Here is a 20,092-nt window from a genome sequence, read left to right on the forward strand (position 1 = left end):
GGATGGATGATGGATGGATGGATGGACAGACGGATGGACAGACGGATGGATGGATGGATGGACGATGGATGGATGGATGGATGGACGGACGGACAGACGGACGGATGATGGAGGAATAGATGATGGATGGATGGATGGATAGATGGATAGATAGATAGAGGGGTAAAAGGTTTCAGCTATAAAAACACTTGTAATGCAGCACTTCTACCAGCAGAGGTCGGTGTGAGATCTGCTTCAGATCAGTTTCTGCTGTGAGAGAGAGAGTGTGAGCTGATGTGTGGCATCAGGATTGTAACTCGCCCCAAATGTCACTGAAAAGAGAAAAAATGGCTCACGCATTTAAAGTGTGATGGCCAAAATATACCTGTTATGAATTCCTTGTAATCTGTTATGGGGTTCAGTGCTTCTGCTTCAAGGAGTAATATTTTTATATTTAATATCGAATGCATTTATGAAATTTACTGACTGAAGTAATATTTATGTTAGATGTACAGTTCCAGTCTGTGTTCTGAAGTCAACATATATGGTGGTTAGTGCTGCTTTGGGTTATATTTCTTAAATCCTCTGAATAGGCCTATTGTTTATAATAACTAACTTATAATAACTGTGCTGTGATACATGCATCTGGATGAAAGATCTCAATATAAAACTGAAATCTGAAGCTTGAATGAATTTAAAATGGTAGTTTAACAAGTTTATAGCTGTCAGGCACAACTACTGAACTGTAAACTGTAAACTGGTGCAGCTGGTCACTTCATTTTTTAAGATACCTTCTTTTGTTTACAGTTTCAGAGGCGAGTGTTTATTGCGAAGCTGAAGTGGATTTTCATGGGGGGGAAACTGCTAGAATGATTCAGAATGAGAATGTATTTAATCAACTAAAGTTATTTTGACATGTTTTATATTTTTAGAAAAGAAATACACCTTCATAAACGTAAAAACAATACCTCTAAAAATCAATTCCATGCATTCAAATGCTTTCAAGCACTGAAAATGCAGCTGAGAGATGTTATTTTTAAAGGCAGAGGTTTTGTTTAAAAGACTGTGCTGAATTTATAGCACTCATTTAAGAACATATATGCTTTATTTGAGGGAACGCTGACAGATCACAGCCACCCACCCGCGATCATGACGGTCCCACTGCTGTTACCGACCGCAGGCTTCTCAAAAACATGTCTGGCCATTGAGGTATCACTGCAAAAACACTGTTTAGGAGGGTGTTATTCATAGAAGCACAAAGAGAAACGGGTGAGGAGTCATTACTGGAAAGTCTGTCGCACATTCTTTAATTTGACCAACTAGTCATTTTCTGACCCTGGAAACAAACACTGGAAACACACAGTCTGCAGACATCATCATCATCGCTCCAGAGTCTGTCTGATATTTTACATGCATTGCACAGACAAAAAGTTCAATGATAGTACCATGTTTTTGAACAAGAAGCACAATATTTCATAAGGATAACAACATTTTTTTAAAAACTGGCATCTACATTTATACATTTCGCCACATATTTTAGATTTTCCAGATACTTAAAGCACGTCAGATTCTCACTTCAGAAAAGTACACCATTTTAAAATGAGTAACACCACATACATCAAAACCGACATATTTAACAAACATTTGACAAACAATTTGTGCCTATGAACATTGTATACATAATGGTCTTAAAGGGACAGTTCTCCCTAAAAATGAAAATTCTGTCATCCTTTACTCACACTCAAGTTCTTTCAAACCTGTACATGAATTTCTTTCTTTTGTTGAACAAAAAAGAAGATATTTTGAAGAATATGGGTAACCAAACAGTTAATGGGCCCCATTGACTTCCATAGTATGGAGAAAAAATACTATGGAAGTCAATATATATTTTGCGTTCAGCAGAATAAAAAAATGCATACAGGTTTGGAACAATTTTAGGGTGAGTAAATGATGACACAATTTTCTGTCTCTATGTCTAACTATCCCTTTAATATCTTTAAAGTTGATGAGAGCTGTTCTCTTAAAGCCTGGACACTACGTAACTTTTGCTCATATTTTTGCCCTGATTTGCAGTCTATATTCAACAATAGTTGCTGAAAGTCTGCGCCGTTCTGCAGATTTCAGGCAGTCGGAGTTAAATATCACAAATATCACAAATATCACAGTAGTGTATGATGGACACTGACACTGCATATCAAAAACATTCTCCTTCTGCCAATAAAATGCAATAAAAATACAAAAGTAAATTAACAGAACTCGCATAACAAATTAGCCTCAATATTTGACTGATAATAAACACCACTCACCTCTAACTGTTGTGATCTGTAGAGTCCATACTGACTGCGTCTATTCACTCATGTTTCCATGTGAGTTTATGTTCAGAACAACTAGTCATTTAGTGTATAATGCCCAGTTTGTCTTTGTAACCATTTACAAAGTCAGCAAGAGCATGCCTAGCGTTTTACAATCTCTTTAGAAGAGATTCTGTCTGTATTTCTGATCGTCATCTGTCTGTATTTGTCTGATATTTAACATGCATTACACACACAAAAAGTGCCATATTACCACAGTAGTGCCTTTGTATTGTCCTAATGTATGAATCAAAATGTCATCACTGTTATCTATAAGCTATACTGTACTCCCAAAACAATGACAAAAATCACATTTAGAAGATATAAGCATTTAAAATGTACCGCCAATATGGATCAATGATTTTGATGACATCACTCTGCACTTCAGCTTTTCTGTCCAATCAAATGATCTCTAAAATCTGAAGCGTCCCGCCCCCTACATTATAAATAGATGCTGAAGCTGCAGCTGAAATCAATCATTTGTTCACACAACTACTAGATTTCTACATGGTGAATGGCACATAGTGCACTATATGGAGGAAAGGAATGATTCAGACAGTGTAAATATGCTTTCCATTGAGGTGAATGAAGTCTGGTTTCATGTTAGTGTCAGGCGAACCACAGTCCAGAGATACGATAGCACAGAGCGGATCATGTACACGTAACTTTTCATATGCACAGACCATAAAACGTATCAGACTCATTTAAAATTATGCACAGGAGGAGAAACGGTTAGAGATTAGAAGGAAACTGAGGCTTTACTGAGTTCAACAGCTCTGGCTGAGCTGTGATATAAACAAAATGCTATTGGCTATTTTACAAAAAGGGGAGGAGCTGTTCAATATATCCTACCCTATCTTCCTGTTTCAGTTGAAATTACGTAAACACATTGAATAATGCTGCGCATTTCAAGGCACTTCAGTGGGCTTTTAAGTATTTCGTAATAATAACACAGATTTGAAAATGCTACTATTCATTTAGCAGATGCTTAATATGCAAAGTGACATGCAAACATCTATGCAATCTGGAGTTTTGAGTGTAATTGTGAGTTTGATTGCAATATCTTTCCATTAATTTCAGACCTTAATTATTTTTAACATCAGCATTGCATCAGCATACAAAAAATTACTTTCAAAAACACCACTGTCTCAAAACATAAAATGAAAGATGTACACCGTTTGTAACCTGGAAAAAAATGGTGTACAATTTACTTTCACTCAAAAATTGCTAAATTTCACAAAGAATTACAAAGAAATGGCATTGAATTAAATGTGAAATTTTGAAGAAGAAAAACTAAAATAGTGTTTTCTTGTAAAACACTCCAATAATATGTTTTATTTACAATTTTAAAAAAAATAAAAAAAATTACAGTATACATAAAAACTGACATATTAAACAAACATTATAAATTATAATTACCTATGAACATTGTATAATATTGCATAATGGTCTTAATATGTCGTGAAGGTCTTTAAGGTTGACGAGAGCTGTGATCTCGTAGAACCGTTTGTTGAATCTGTTTTCTTCTCTGTAAGTTGCTTCATCAGCTCTTTGACTTTCTTCCTGAAGTTCTTGCCCACAATCACGTAGAGTATCGGGTTCAGCACGCTGTTGCTCAAAGCCAGATATGTGAATATCTGATTGGAGATGTCGAGACCGGATTGAAAGCTGCATCCACCGAGGACACCGAAGCGTATCAGGATATCCATGAGGGTCACGAGGTGAAACGGCACCCAACACAAGAGAAACACCAACAGCACGACCAGCACCAGGATGGTGGCTTTTCTTTCCGTGTTTTCCGCATTAAAGCGGTCGACGACTTGCTCGCTCAGGGCTCGAATGATCTTCAGCGTGCAGTAGGAGATCACCAAAACTGGGATGATGAAGCCGAGCAAAATGAGAAGGATGTCACAAACGAGGCCGACATGGGGACTCGGATAGTCCAGAATGCAAGCCGTGATGTTCAGCTCTGGGATGAATTGAGTATCCCGGAAATGAAGTGTTGGGATGTTGAGTATTAATCCAAAGCACCAAACGGCAATGCAGTTGAGCTTGGCGTATCGAGGTCGTCTCATTCTACCGCGTGACATGGCATGGACGAGTGCGACGTAACGATCGGCGCTGACCAAAACCAGCAAGTAAATACTGCAAAACATGTTCATTCTGATGCCCGTGTTGACCAGACGGCACATGACCGACCCGAATCGCCATTCAAACCCATTGGCGATGTTGATCGCCCAGAACGGCAGACACAAAACCAACAGGAGGTCGGCGGCTGCCAGGTTTCCGAGGTAGATTTCCGCCACCGTACATGCTTTCTTATGCAGGCCGAAGACCAGCAGGACGAAGACGTTCCCGAGAATTCCCAGCACGCAGATGATGAACATGTAAGCAGGCTGCATGATGTACAACCAGTCCCACACTTCCCAATGCGGACACTGGGTGTCATTGGTCAGGTTGTTCCAGGAGACGGTCGTAGGAATTGTAGAAAGGATTGACAGTGTTGTTGCTTTTATGTCTTGCTCCATGTTTCTGTGAAGAGAAGAGATGTTTAGTGTCAGTTTTTGCATTTAATTGCACTTCTGTTTGGAGTAATTATGACTTTTTCTTCTTATTATTACCAGTATTTTTGTGGAAACTGTGATACGTTATAATTCAAAGGAAGATTTCCAGAAAGTAATACTTTTATTCAGTAGGGATGCATTAAATTTATCAAAAGTGACAGTAAAGACATTTATAAAGTTACAAAAGTTTCTATTTCAAATAAATGCTGTTCTTTTGAACTTTTTATTATAGAAGCTTGTTTCCACCAATGAATAATAATAATAATAATAAGTTATAATTCTCATAATTCTGACTTGTTTTCTCATAATTTCGAGATTACATCTTGCAGTTCTGAATTCTCAGAATTTCTCAGAATTGCATGACATAAAGTTGCAATTGTGTTATAAAGTCAGAATTGCGAGATAAAAAGTCAGTCTTTTTTCCCTCAGAAATGGACTTTATAACTTGTAATTGCAAGTTTATATGAATTCTAAAAAAAGAAGTCAGAATTGCAAGGGAAACAGTCAGAATTGCGAGATATAAACTAAAAAAGACTGATTTGTCAGAAAAAAAGTCAGAATTGTCAGAAATGGATTTTATAACTTGCAATTGCAAGTTTATATATCTGAATTTAAGTCAGAATTGTAAGATATAAACTTTCAATTGTGAGAAAAGTCAGAATTGTGAGATATAAAGCGTTCTTGCCAGAAATTGTGAGAGAAAAAAAGTCAAAATTGCGAGAAAAAAAGTCAGAATTGGGAGATAAAAAGTCGCATTTATCTTTAAAAATATTTTTATTCTGTGGTCGAAAAAAGCATCCATATCCTATTCATCAAAGAATTATGAAGAAAAAAACAATGCATCATGGTTTGCACAAAAAATTGTTGCTTTTTCCAATAATACTAAGAAATATTTGTAATGTAGAATATATTAAACCAAAAATAGTTATATTTTAAATTGTATTATTTTTTTACTTTTTGATCAAATAAATTGCAGCCTTGGTGAGCATAATACTTTATTCAAAAACATTAAAAAAATCTTAATTATTCCCAACTTTTGACTGGTAATGTTTGGTAAAGCAATAGTTCACTTGAAATTTCACCCACATTTGAAAAGGCCTTATGTGATATGTCATTCTAAACTCATATGTCTTGCTTTCATTTTGTGTAAAAAAAAAAAAAAAAAAAAAAAAAATCAGTTTTATGATCCATATAATAAAATAGGAAAGAGGTTTGGAACATGTGAGTGAATCCTGGAAGTGACATCTGAAAGTGTAGTTGCATAATATTTCCAGTGTATTCAGGGGAAACTGTCTGTCCGGCTGCTCATTAGGTAGAAAAATAGCAGGGGAAGGAAATGAACAAACTTGGGCAATAACACTGATTTTTTTCCCCTTCATCTGTCAGTAGTCAGAAGATGAAATCTTTTTAGTCAGACTTACTAATTGCGGTTAAACCATGACTAAGCAGATAAGAATGATACGTGAATCAGATAGGCTGTTTAAGTATTTTAAGTTTGTTCTGTGTTTTATGTATGTTTATCCCAGGATGTGAATTATGGGATGGTCTGAAACTAACATCTACTGTTCAAAAGTTTGGGGTTGGTAAGATTTGTTAATGTTTTTGAAAGTCAAACAACAACAACAACAAAATAACGTAAAAACAGTAATATTGTAAAATAATATTACAATTTAAAATAGCTGTTTTCTACGACTATGTAGAATATGTAGTGAAATGTAATTTATTCCTGTGATCAAAGCTGAATTTTGCAGTCTTCAGTGTCACATGATCCTTCAGAAATCATTCTAATATGCTGACCAAGAATGTTCATTTTAAATAGATGCTCACAAACACATGTTAATGTTCACCAAGTAAGGAGTTAACCATAATAACAGTCACCCACTTGAGTAATTTATTCTTGATTTACATGATGCAAATATAAATGATACCAAACATGTCTGTTGATTGACTTGCATTGATAAAGAACTTAATTTTTATATAATCATTCTAAGTGAACTGAGTGAAGGGAAGAACAGGTAAAGGGAAGGACGTGGGGGAGAAGGAACAAATATGAAGGAAGGTCAGGAGGGAAAGAAATTTTCCACTATCTTCACTCTGTGGGGTATGGAGACAAATTCCTGCATGTATTTGTGTCCGTATCTCAGGAGATCAAACTATCAAACAATCACATCCTGTTTCATCCTCATGCCTATCCTACTAATCCATACATGCGTGACATTAAAAAAAGTATAAAAGCAGGATTATTTCTGGAACTTCACACAATCTTACTCCGAGATTCAGAAGGCAACAATTTGAAAACCAGGGTGAGTTTTTGGAACATAGACCTACTGAAAATTTTTTAAATAAAGTATTTTTGTGCTTTCCACAGTGTGCAGCATATGAGTGCAGACATTTAACTTTTCCTGCTATTTAATTTCAGGTTCATCATGACAATGCTGAGAAATGTTCTGCTTCTTTTCATTATCTTCTCCATGGGGAATGCAGAAGGTAAGACATTTGTGACCCTGGACCACAAAACCAGTCATATTGAGATTTATACATCATCTGAAAGCTGAATAAAAAGCATTCCATTGATGTATTGTTTGTTAGGATAGGAAAATATTAAAAAATCTGGAATCTGAGGGTGCAAAAGAATCAAAATATTGAGAGAAGCACCTTTAAAGTTGTCCAAATTAAGTCCTTAGCAATGCATATCCACTCACAAAAATACATTTTTTATATATTTACGGTAGGATTTCTTCATGCAATATGATCTTTACTTAATATCCTAATGATTTTTGGCATAAAAGAAAAATCCATAATTTTGACCCATACAATGTATTGTTGGCTATTGATACAAATATACGCGTGTGACTTATGACTGGTTTTGTGCTCCAGGGTCACATTTATTTGTAAAAACCCTTGTTAAAAGCATTTGAGAAATCTACAGTGTACAATATTACATTGACTAATATTTGCATAATGTTGAAAATATTGCTGTGAATATAAGAATCCTAATGTTTATGTACTGGATGCAGTTGAGTTAGCTGTAAAATGCCCCCCTGGATGGAAAAATTTTGGAGTCCGGTGCTACAAGTACTTCTCTCAGTCGGTCAACTGGATTACAGCAGAGGTAATGTGTGAGTTACAACAAGGTGATTCGGTCACACTTTATATTAGTTGTCTTTAACTACATCTAAATAGAAATAATCAGAGCAGACTTTGACTAAATGACTAAAATGTTTTTTAAAAAGTCACTTATGCTTTATGCTAAAAACATTTTGTATTGACAAAAAATCTGTTTCTTTAGAGAAACTGTCAAAGTCTTGGTGCGAATCTGGCATCTGTACATAGTAAACTGGAAAATGATTTCCTGCTGAGTCTGGTGCCTTCTTCCACACTGGCTTGGGTTGGTGCTCATGATGGTGAACAAGTAAGTTAAATTGTGTGTCCTAAAGAGACCTGTTTGTTTGTCTAAACTGACATTTCTGCTTTAAACAGTAAAGGCCAAGTTTGTAATGAAGAAAGTTATAGTTCAAAGCTAAACTTAGTTAGCTTCTTACTTAAAGGGTTAGTTCATGCACAAATGAAATTTCTGTCATTTACTCTCCCTCATGTCGTTCCAAACCTGTAAGACCTTCATTCATCTCCAGAACACAAACTAAGGTATTTTTTATGAAATCCGATGGCTCAGTGAGGCCTCCAGAAAAGCCCAGAAAGCTACTAAAAACGTATTTAAAACAATTCATGTGACTACAGTGGCTCAACATTAATATTATAAAGTGACGAGAATACTGCAAAACAAAATGATGACTTTATTCAACAATATCTAGTGATGGCGATTTCAAAACACTGAAGCTTTATGAATCTTTTGTTTTGAATCAGTGGTTCGGAGCGTGAACCATTGAAATTTCTAAATATTTCCAAACACTTCTGACGTAACAAAGCCTCGTTTACTGAAATCATGTGACTTTGGCAATTTGATACATGCTCCAAACCACTGATTCGAAACAAAAGATTTGTAAAGCTTCATGAAGCAGTGTTTTGAAATCGCCCATCACTAGATATTGTTGAATAAAGTCGCTGTTTTGTTTTTTTTGGCACACATAAAGTATTCTCGTCGCTTCATAACATTAAGGTTGAACCACTGTAGTCACATGAACTGTTTTAAATGTGTCTTTAGTAGCTTTCTGAGCATTGAAAGTGTTAATTATCCTGCTGGAAATAGAGATCTCACTGAGCCATCGGATTTCATCAAAAATATCTTAATTTGTGTTCTGAAGATTAATGAAGGTCTTACGGTGTGGAACGGCATGAGGGTGAGTAATTAATGACAGAATTTTCATTTTTGGGTGAACTAACCCTTTAAGTCTAAGTACAGCAGTGCTCTATTTGTCTTCACTCTCTTCACTCCTTCACAGGAAGGACAGTGGTTGTGGAGTGATGGAACTGCGTATGACTACACCAACTGGTGCTCTAATGAGCCTAATAGTGCCAATGGTGCTGAGAACTGTCTGGAGATCAACTGGACCTGTGAGAATTCAGTCTGTTTTTTGAATAGCCTACTTTCAATTATGCTTTTCAATACAATAATGTCATATTATAAGATAACATGAAATGGCTAATTTGGATTTTGCAAAGTGCTTAAATTTGAAAATTCTATTTTATTTTGATTTTAACACCATTATAAGGCTGTGTGTCCACCAAAGCATCTTAAAACGCCTAGCTGTGGGCGCTTTTCAGTTAAGAGTCGAGACGCTTTGCTTGCTATGTAGAAGCAGAATGTGGCAGTTGCTCAGTCCCTTGTTATGCGGATGACTTTGATGGACATGTGGCCTAATGATCAGAATAACTTATTTAATTTTTCCTCCCTACAGCTAACCGTTGCTGGAACGATGGGTCCTGCTCAGTGTCAAACAAATATGTTTGTGTTACGGACATGTGAGACCGAGTCATATTGCTCTACAGTTACTTTGATTGTACTATATTTACTTTTTCTGATTTTACCTTTACAAAATGTTATTTGGAAATCAAATTTCTTTTAATCTCTTCTTAATATCTTCTCTGAAACACTACTCAAACTAATAAACGCATTGATAAAGCAAATCATGTGGATCGTTAAATTCATTTATATCAAAATATAAGAATATTGTGTTGCAAGGTTTAATGATACCCTAATGAAAAAGAAGTATACTTCAAGTTAATTTTGTTAAGTGTATCGCCGGCGATACCATCGCGTTTTTTTTCTTACCAGTGTGAAAGAGACTCAAAATACTCAGTCAATGTTGCACATACAATTAAGAGCTATACACCATTTTAATCTGTTGAATATCCTCTTTTATTTGTGTACACTCAGAGTAAAAACACAATGTTGTGCTTTTTGCAAAATAAAGAAAACTAACATGATGCGTGATCTCTCGTCTCCCTCTGAACGAAGTCCAATCTGATAGTTCTCAGAAAATGAACTGTAACTTAGTGAATACTAATGAGAAAAAAATTAGACTTATGTCTAAAGAAACGTTGAAATGTCAGGTTTTAAATCGTGCAAGTCAAATTGAAAACAGACATTCTGTGTTTATGTAATCTGTATGAAAAGAGAGCCATGTGAGAAGTCCGTGATTCAGCTCATTATACGCTAATGCGGCCACGCCCATGGAGCCAGTGCTATTCAGACGCAAATTCAGAGGCAATACATGTATGCATTGTCTCAATCGTGTATTTATTGTTTATCTGGATGTTAAAGCCATGGTTAGCGATCTCTAGAAGACATGCCGTTAGTTCCTGGTTCTTGTTCTTCTTTATATGGATTTGTGGCCTAAAGGTGCACAGAGCGCCCTCCGGCTGCAAGTATGAATTGAAAACACACAGTATCCAGCACTCATAGTGATGACAATAAATATTGAATAATTACTCCTCTGTATAGAAAATTGACATAAACATATAAGAATCCATCAGTATTTCTCCAAATGTGCATGCTTTTAAGCTAAAAGCCTATATGAAATGCCATAGAGGTAACATAATTGTTCAGACACTTTGCATCACAGAAATACATTATATTTTAAAGAATATAATAAAATACCATTATTTTAAATTGAGCTGAGACATGATTACAGAGAGTTTTTTTTAACAGCCTACCTGACTGAAAGGCCTCATTAATATGCAAGTCATTTCAGGTCATTATTATGCGATTCTTTTGTCTTCTCAGGTGTAAATGACCCAATATTCATGATGATTCACGCCTCCACGCATACTGTGTTTCTTGACAAAAAGTGTCTTACAAAAAGTAAATCTATATATTGTTTTATATGAAGGAGTAGGCAGCATAATTTTTACATAATTTTGAAGTAAAAACTCTAGTCTACAACCTCCAATACCCAGAAGTCTTGTGAACACAGATTTAATATTATTTTTTTGGCCTTATTTCAGTGACTTAAGTTTTTTGTTTTTTCAATAACCACGCATAAACGTTATTCCTTCAAAAACACAAACATGTACATACATGTTCCTCACATATTATTGTAGCCTAGTTTGTGCTGAATACAGTGTAATGACACTTGTGTCATTAATATGTTTATGAACAACTGAAAAAAGCACAAATGTCAGGGCATGTCAAAACTTCCCCAGGCCCCAAATCAGCCTCAGACTCCAGATGGTTAAGTAATGTTCAAGTATATTTTTAAGCATACTTTATGTAGTAAGTATACTAATATCAATGTACTAGTAGTAAACTTGTAAGTGTACCATTTCAATACTGCTTGGGACTAAATTGGCCCTCATTTTAGTATATAAAAGTATAGTTTTAAGTGTACTATAAGTGTAACAGTAGTACACTTTAAGTGCACAACTAGTTCACGGCTACATTTCTCATTTGTACTGCATCTGTACTACAAGTGAACTTATGTATACTAGTTTTACATTATTTTTAGTTTATGAAAGTACACTTACAAGTATACTGTCCGTAAACTACTAAGTAGTTCTATACTTCATGTTTACTTGTAATTTTCATTAAGTGAACATAACATCATATTTATAGTTTACTATTTATATATATTATTTTTACAATTTAAATATACTACTGTGTTCCTATTTAGATATTCATTTTTTATACTTGAAATATACCTTTAACTGTACTTTAACTTTCCATTTTAATGAAATGCATCTTTTTTCATTAACACTTGAAATGAAGTTTCATAAAAAAGGCAACATTTTAAACAAAAAGCTGAGAAAATTGCATTTTTCTCAAAGACTACGTCCGGATGGCAGTTTTGATTTACATGCTGTTTAATGTTTGATGATCGCAATATTTTACATTTGCGTGGACAATATTCTATTGCTTGTTTCTGCTTCTTCTTTAACTGTGTTTTGATCAGAGATTCTGTACTAGAAGATGCGTCATATTTTGTTTTTGTTTTGATGTTTTGTTTTTTGCGCACAAATATTCTTGCCGCTTCACATTAAGGTTGAACCACTGTTGTCACAGACACGCCAGGCTCCACCTCACCACAGTACCCACGCACTCAATCACCAGCATACTAATCACCGCCACCTGCATCTCATTCACTCTGCAATCACCAGCACTATAAAGCCACCACACTCACACACACTCACTGTCCGGTCTCGTTTGCACTACAGCACTTGTATGCTTACCTCAAGGACTCCCTATCGACTTACTTACCTGATCCAGCGATCTCCTTCATCTCCTTCGTCTCCTGGTCCCTTTGTGTGCTTACCTACCTGTGTGTGTGAGTGTCTCCAACGTCTCCCTCCATATCATCTCAGCTCACGGATCTGCAAGTCAAACAAGGACAGTATCACTTTCTATTCATCTCTCAAGAACCTGATATCCACTGCTTTCACTCTGTGCTCTTCATATTGTTCAATAAAACTCACCTGGATTGCTTTTACCTCTGCCTCCGTGTCTATATCATAACAGAAGACCGGACCTTAACAACTTCACGGCATGAGCACCAACGATCCTTTCCAGGAGCTCGTGGACGCGCTGCGTCGAGCACTCACACCACAACCCTCTACATCGTCACCCTCCAACACGGCTGTCTCCGCACCCGCCAGCACTACTCCTTCACCTGCATTCACCGCCAGTCCCATGGCCAAACCGGCGCCCTACTCTGGATCGGCGGAGGAATGCAGCGGATTCCTTCTCCAATGTGAACTGGTCCTGGAGATGCAGCCGCACCTCTACACCACTGATACAGCTAAAATAGCGTTCATTATTTCACAACTGCAAGGGAAGGCTCTTCAATGGGCAGATTCGCTATGGACCCAAAAAGGCCCAGTCGTCAAATCCTATTCGGCGTTCGTCTCCCACTTCCGGGAAGTATTTGGGAAACCTCTGACAGATTCCTCGACTGGTGAGAAACTCTATAATCTAAAACAAAGAAATCTCTCTGTTAACGAATATGCCTTGCAGTTTCGAACGCTAGCCGCCACCAGCGGTTGGAACGAGCAAGCCCTCATCACCACTTTCCGTCAGGGGCTGGAACCTACCGTGCGGCTGCATCTCGCTGCATACGAGGACTCCATGGGATTAGAACGCTTCATCCAACTCGCCATCCGCGTGGGGTCCCGTATGCAGTCGTGTATCCAGGAGCACCAGGGCCAGTCATCCATCACCAACCTCCTCCGTCGGTCCGAACCCGTCAGCTCCCCAGAACCAGCTCCAGAACCCATGCAAATTGATCATTCTCGTCTCACCCCTAACGAAAGACAGAGAAGGCTGACCCTGAATCTTTGTCTTTATTGCGGAGCTATGGGGCATAATCTCTCCACATGCCCAACACGTCCTCCTCGACCCGTGGTGAGTGCATTCAGAAAATGAAACCGCTCACTACCATTGTAACCCTTACTGCTGTAAATATCTCTGTTCCAGTGGTGGCGCTCCTTGATTCAGGGTCAGCCGGAAACTTCATCTCAGGCGCCCTCTGTAGACAACTCCAACTCAAGGTCTCTCCTTCACCGACGAGCTATCAAATCCACTCCATCACGGGCAAACCCCTGAGCCGTAAACACATCCGTCACTGCGTGGGACCACTTCAACTTGGAGTCGGCGTCCTCCACTCGGAACACATCCATCTGCTGGTTCTGGAGGAATCCACCGCTGACGTGGTTCTAGGGCGCCCGTGGCTGGAACAACATAACCCCAACATCTCCTGGCGCACGGGCGAAGTCCTGAAGTGGGGCGATCACTGCTTCCCAGACTGCTTCCCAGCGCTTCCTGTTCCGAAATCTCCACTACCCCAGTCTCTACTCGTCAACGCCACGTCCATCGAGAGCCCGGTCGAGAAGCGCTCCGTGGATGTTCCCCCGGACTACGCCCCCTTCAGTGACGTGTTCTGCCCGCAACGCGCCTCCAAGCTTCCTCCACACCGGCCATGGGACTGCGCCATCGATCTGCTACCGGGTGAACCAGTGCCCAGGGGACGCATATACCCCCTGTCAATACCGGAGGAGAAGGCCATGGAGGACTACATCCAGGAAGCACTCGAACAGGGTTACATCCGTCCGTCTACTTCCCCTGCTGCTTCAAGCTTCTTTTTTGTGGCTAAGAAGGACGGAGGCTTGAGGCCCTGCATCGACTACCGTGCCCTCAACAAGATCACCGTAAAATTCCGCTACCCACTTCCCCTCGTCCCAGCGGCCCTGGAACATCTCCGCGGTGCCACTGTGTTCACCAAGTTGGACCTCCGCAGCGCGTACAACCTCATCCGGATACGTGAGGGGGACGAGTGGAAGACCGCCTTTGTCACGCCCACAGGACACTACGAGTATCTCGTCATGCCGTATGGCCTGGTCAACGCCCCCTCCGTATTCCAGGATTTCATCCACGAGGTGCTCCGGGAGTTTCTCCATAAGTTCGTTCTGGTATATATCGATGACATCCTCATCTACTCCCGGAGCTTGGCCGAACATCGCCACCACGTTGCGGAGGTCCTCCAGCGCTTACGGCAGTTCCATCTCTTCCTCAAGGCTGAAAAATGCTCATTTCACCAACCCTCCGTCCAGTTCCTGGGGTACGTAATTGATCACAGTGGCATCCGGATGGACGAGGGGAAGGTCTCCGCTATACAGTCCTGGCCCATTCCTACTACCATCAAAGAACTCCAACGATTCCTAGGTTTCTCCAACTTCTACCGCCGGTTCATCAAAAATTACAGTACTATCGTCTGTCCACTCACCAACCTACTCCGTCACCAGCCCAAGTCTCTGTCCTGGTCTTCACAAGCCACCAACGCCTTTGAAACCCTGAAAAGAGCCTTCACCACCGCTCCCCTCCTCGTCCACCCTAACCCGGATCTCCCGTTTATCGTGGAAGTGGACGCATCTACCACCGGCGTGGGAGCGGTCCTATCCCAGCAGCAGGGGGTACCAAGTAGACTCCATCCATGCGCCTTCTTCTCCCGCAAGCTCAACCCGGCGGAGGTCAACTACGACATCGGTGACCGCGAACTCCTGGCCGTCAAGCTTGCCCTCGAGGAGTGGAGGCATTGGTTGGAGGGAGCAACTCACCCTTTTCAAGTTCTCACCGATCACAAGAACCTTGAATATCTAAAGGCCGCTAAGAGACTCAACCCCCGCCAAGCTCGCTGGGCCATGTTCTTCTCTAGATTCAACTTCTCCATCTCCTACCGCCCTGGTTCTAAGAATACTAAAGCTGACGCTCTGTCTCGCCTCTATGCTCCTGAGGAGAAGCCCGAAGAGCCTGATACAATTCTGCCGGAGTCCATCTTCGTGAGCCCCATCCAGTGGTCCGAAGAAACCATTCCCTCCTCCAATGCCTCCACACGCACTCCGCCGGGTTGCCCTCAAGGCTTGCAATACGTCACACGGGCACGTCGCACTCCACTCCTGCACAGCATCCACTCATCACTTGGCACTGGTCACCCGGGGGTCAAGGAGACCCTCTCGTTGCTCAAACAACGCTTCTGGTGGCCCAACATGGCCAACGACGTCAGGAGGTACGTGCAGGGCTGCAGGGAGTGCGCCATCTCCAAGAGCCCACGCCATCTTCCAACCGGCAAGCTCTTTCCTCTGCCCGTTCCTGAGAGACCCTGGTCACACCTGGGAGTGGACTTCGTCACCGATCTCCCCGAGTCTGACGGTCACACATGCATCCTGGTGGTGGTGGACCGCTTCTCAAAGTCCTGCCGTTTGATACCCCTGGAGGGTCTGCCTACCGCCATGGCTACTGCAGAACTAATGTTCAATCATGTTTTTCGCTATTATGGATTACCTGAAGACATCGTCTCCGACAGAGGACCCCAATTTGTCTCCCACGTCTGGAAAGCCTTCTTCTCCCTCCTGGGTGTGACCGTCAGCCTATCGTCTGGATACCATCCTCAGTCGAACGGGCAGACGGAACGGAAGATCCAGGAGATCGGCCGCTTCCTGCGTACCTTCTGTCACGGCCACCAGAACTCCTGGAACCAGTACCTGGGTTGGGCCGAGTACGCACAGAACTCCCTCCGCCAAGCCTCAACTGGACTAACACCCTTCCAGTGCGTACTCGGCTACCAACCCCCGATGTTCCCCTGGGACGGGGAACCCTCCAACGTTCCGGCAGTCGACTACTGGTTCCGGGAGAGCGAGAGGGTGTGGGACTCAGCTCACCACCAGCTGCAGAGGGCCCTGCGCAGACGCAAGATGGCAGCCGACCTTCGACGCTCCGAGGCTCCTGTCTACCAGCCGGGGCAGAAGGTCTGGCTGTCCACACGGGACATCAGGATGCGTCTGCCCTGCAAGAAGCTGAGTCCCCGCTTCATTGGCCCGTTCACCATCCTTCGGCAGATCAACCCCGTCACCTATCGTCTCCAACTCCCGGCACAGTATAGTAGAATCCATCCTACATTTCACGTGTCTCTACTCAAACCTCACCACCCTTCTGTTGTTCCCTCCACAGAGCCTGACGTGGCAGCCGCCGAGCCCCCCTTCCACTTCTTCTAGAGGACGGCACAGCCTACGTGGTCCACGAGATCCTGGATTCCCGGCGCCGTGGTGGTAAACTCGAGTACCTCGTGGACTGGGAGGACTATGGTCCCGAAGAACGCTCATGGGTTCCCAGGAATGATATCCTTGATCCTCTTCTGTTACAGAACTTCCATACCAACCATCCAGACAGACCTGCCCCGCGACCCAGGGGAAGACCACCACGACGTCGGGGTCCACGGCCCTCAGGAGCGGGCCGTGGGAGGGGGGTACTGTCACAGACACGCCAGGCTCCACCTCACCACAGTACCCACGCACTCAATCACCAGCATACTAATCACCGCCACCTGCATCTCATTCACTCTGCAATCACCAGCACTATAAAGCCACCACACTCACACACACTCACTGTCCGGTCTCGTTTGCACTACAGCACTTGTATGCTTACCTCAAGGACTCCCTATCGACTTACTTACCTGATCCAGCGATCTCCTTCATCTCCTTCGTCTCCTGGTCCCTTTGTGTGCTTACCTACCTGTGTGTGTGAGTGTCTCCAACGTCTCCCTCCATATCATCTCAGCTCACGGATCTGCAAGTCAAACAAGGACAGTATCACTTTCTATTCATCTCTCAAGAACCTGATATCCACTGCTTTCACTCTGTGCTCTTCATATTGTTCAATAAAACTCACCTGGATTGCTTTTACCTCTGCCTCCGTGTCTATATCATAACAACTGTAGCCACGTGGACTATTTTAACAATGTCTTTCTGGGCCTTGAAAAGTGCAATGATGTTGCTGCCTATGTGTGGTTCAGACGCCTCTTGAATTTCATCAAAAATATCTTAGTTTGTGTTCTGAAGATGAATGAAGGTCTTACGGGTGTGGAACGGCATGAGGGTGAGTAATTAATGACATAATTTTCATTTTGGGCTGAACTAACCCTTTAAATATCCATTGATTCTTATTAAAGTTACTAAAGTTATTCAGTGAAAAGCAGTGAATGATTCTCTCTTTTCTTTTGTTTCTTTGATTAACATTAAGTGACAGACAACAGCAGGTTTATCAGGCTGCTGTCACTTTAAGACCGAATGCACTGATCTAATATACTGACAAGAAATCGTTTACTTTCCCAACTATTTTTTTTTTTTAATGTTTACTTAAAACATAACTGACTGCGTTTAAATCAAAGCTTGACAATAAAGTACCCGTCACAAGTGACATTTTTCACATATATTTGTGTGTATATATTTAAAGGATTAGTCCACTTTTAAATAAACTTTTCCTGATAATTTACTCACAAGTTGTTCATGTCTTTCTTTCTTCAGTCGAAAAGAAATTAAGGTTTTTGATGAAAACATTCCAGGATTTTTCTCCTTATAGTGGACTTCAATGGACTCCAAACGGTTGAAGGTCAAAATTACAGTTTCAGTGCAGCTTCAAAGAGCTTTAAACGATACCAGATGAGGAATAAGAGTCTTATCTAGAGAAACCATCGCTCATTCCTCTTTAAGCCCACACCAGCCTATATTTGTCCGTGTTTTGCTCCGTCATGGATTGCAGGCACAGAACGCCGTCTGGGGAACAGCGTCTCTTTCGCAGCACAATACACTTTTAACTTTTTTTTTTCTTGTATCGAGGAGTCCAGCAGGAGACTGCTTTAAAGGAAAAGAAAAGAATGTGTCATTGTGTTTTTATAATCGCTGGAAGCCAAAATCAAATTCTATTAATCGCACAGCCCTAGAAATAATCTTTGAGAGCAAGGGGGCCCCTTGGTGGTTCAGAGGCCTTACGCAACTTGCATATTTGCGTATATGGAGGACCGGCGCTGGCTCCGATGCTTGCTTTTTCTAAAAGTGTTTTGTTTAGTCCCCATGGATCTGTATACACTTGACTAAAGCAACACTATCTCTAGTCAGAGGTCATGACGACCACTACAGATATAAACCGACCAATATTACTTTGTCTGATGATAGCTTTGGTTTGGTCATGCCATGGTTTCCCATGTACACTTAGCTAAAGTTATTATTTAGATCGGTCATCCTAAACGTAAATTCCCTTTATTAGCCTTCACAGTCAAAGTACACTTGAACTAATGCCAAGCGTTAGTTGGAGCTCTAAAATCTGAGTTGGTGTGCGCTATTCTCCACTAAAACTGGACTTGAGTCTGTTACTGACCTGAATGCAGATTTGCATTCAACATAATCTACTTTAATAGATTAGTTAATAATTTCAGAATAAATTCAAATGTAACAATTTATTATTAGTCAGGTAAATGTATCATGCCAATTACATAATCAATTTAAAGATAATTGATACAAAACATCAAATTCTCAGAAATAAAGAGTAAAAGATGCATACCTGACCTAAAAAAACCCAAACATAATCCTGATTGTCGAGAGGACACTTTACAGGCTGATCTGAGTACAGAATCAATCTGAGCCGTTTGCAACATTTCTTTGGATATTCCAAGATCAAGACAAAACATCCTCCAAATGAAGGCATGAACTAACAATTGAAATTTGCATTGAATAGGGTCAAAGACCCAATGGGAGGGAATAGGGAAACACTTTTTTTTCTTTTCAGACATTCATACCATGATACAGATAAACCTGACAATAATGTACTTTTTGATTCCTAACTAGACTTAAAAGTCTGACAAATATGTAATGAAGCTTAAAACAGAATTAAAAATGCCAAAGCTTCTCTTTCTTTTGCCTTTTCACTGGCTTTTTCTGTTCTTCTATTCTGTAGAAGCAGAACATGTTGTTCTAGGACACTCCTTTGAGCAAACATGCTTTATTAGTTTCTTTCAAAATTGCTCTAAATCAAAGCATGAATTTATGATATCCAGTGCACACATTAAGTAAATTTCATTTAAAATGACATGTTTGGCAGACAGCAGCGCTACACATGGGTTTGTAATTGAATCAGTGCTGTACGTACCTCACTCCTCCAAAAAAGCAAATCCAGATGTGTGTTTCTGCTGCGGATGTGCTGCTTTCCTGTGCGCTGTGCTTTATAGCGAACACACGGCACGGTCTGACTCTTAAAAGAGTGGGAGCTGCACATTACTCTGATGTCAGACCTGCTCTCCACCCTCCTGCTTTTTTCCTTCTGTTTGTTACTGGAATACTCTGAAACTGGATTTAAATAAATACAGTGTATTTCCCTGTATTGGTCTGAGAAGGTCAGAAAGGTCCAGGGGTGTCTGTGACTCCTCAAATCTTTCTTTAATGCTTTTTTATCTTGTTTGACAGCTTTATTTTGTCAGATTTAAT

The 20,092-nt window shown here is 40.5% G+C and overlaps 2 protein-coding genes across 3 annotated transcripts; one reads left to right on the plus strand and one right to left on the minus strand.

Moving 5' to 3' along the window:
• Nucleotides 1–1,855: 1,855 nt before the first annotated feature.
• bdkrb2 (bradykinin receptor B2) lies at nucleotides 1,856–19,824 on the minus strand. Its single transcript, XM_048192189.1, has 2 exons — nucleotides 19,758–19,824; nucleotides 1,856–4,862 (listed from the first exon to the last, which is right to left on the minus strand). The coding sequence occupies exon 2, from the start codon at nucleotides 4,856–4,858 to the stop codon at nucleotides 3,782–3,784; it is 1,077 nt and encodes a 358-aa protein (XP_048048146.1). The 5' UTR covers nucleotides 4,859–4,862; nucleotides 19,758–19,824; the 3' UTR covers nucleotides 1,856–3,781.
• On the plus strand, nucleotides 6,869–10,051 carry LOC125269292 (ladderlectin-like). 2 transcript variants are annotated; one of them, XM_048192190.1, is made up of 6 exons: nucleotides 6,869–7,197; nucleotides 7,314–7,381; nucleotides 7,912–8,006; nucleotides 8,184–8,306; nucleotides 9,295–9,406; nucleotides 9,751–10,044. In XM_048192190.1, exons 2-6 carry the CDS (start codon nucleotides 7,321–7,323, stop codon nucleotides 9,816–9,818), a joined length of 459 nt encoding a protein of 152 aa, XP_048048147.1. In that variant the 5' UTR covers nucleotides 6,869–7,197; nucleotides 7,314–7,320; the 3' UTR covers nucleotides 9,819–10,044. The 2 variants fall into 2 exon arrangements, with proteins under 2 accessions (XP_048048147.1, XP_048048148.1); XM_048192191.1 differs by lacking the exon at nucleotides 6,869–7,197 and having other exon boundaries at nucleotides 7,321–7,381; nucleotides 9,751–10,051.
• Nucleotides 19,825–20,092: the final 268 nt, after the last annotated feature.

The sequence above is a fragment of the Megalobrama amblycephala genome, linkage group LG5 (genome assembly GCF_018812025.1).
Source record: "Megalobrama amblycephala isolate DHTTF-2021 linkage group LG5, ASM1881202v1, whole genome shotgun sequence".
Classification (NCBI taxonomy): domain Eukaryota; kingdom Metazoa; phylum Chordata; class Actinopteri; order Cypriniformes; family Xenocyprididae; genus Megalobrama; species Megalobrama amblycephala.

Coding starts and splice junctions, on each gene's coding strand:
- bdkrb2 (XM_048192189.1), bottom strand. CDS start 4,858: ATGGAGCAAGACATAAAAGCAACAACACTGTCAATCCTTTCTACAATT.
- LOC125269292 (XM_048192190.1), top strand. CDS start 7,321: ATGACAATGCTGAGAAATGTTCTGCTTCTTTTCATTATCTTCTCCATG. Junction 7,382..7,911: donor CTCCATGGGGAATGCAGAAG/GTAAGACATTTG, acceptor TACTGGATGCAG/TTGAGTTAGCTGTAAAATGC. Junction 9,407..9,750: donor TCTGGAGATCAACTGGACCT/GTGAGAATTCAG, acceptor TCCTCCCTACAG/CTAACCGTTGCTGGAACGAT.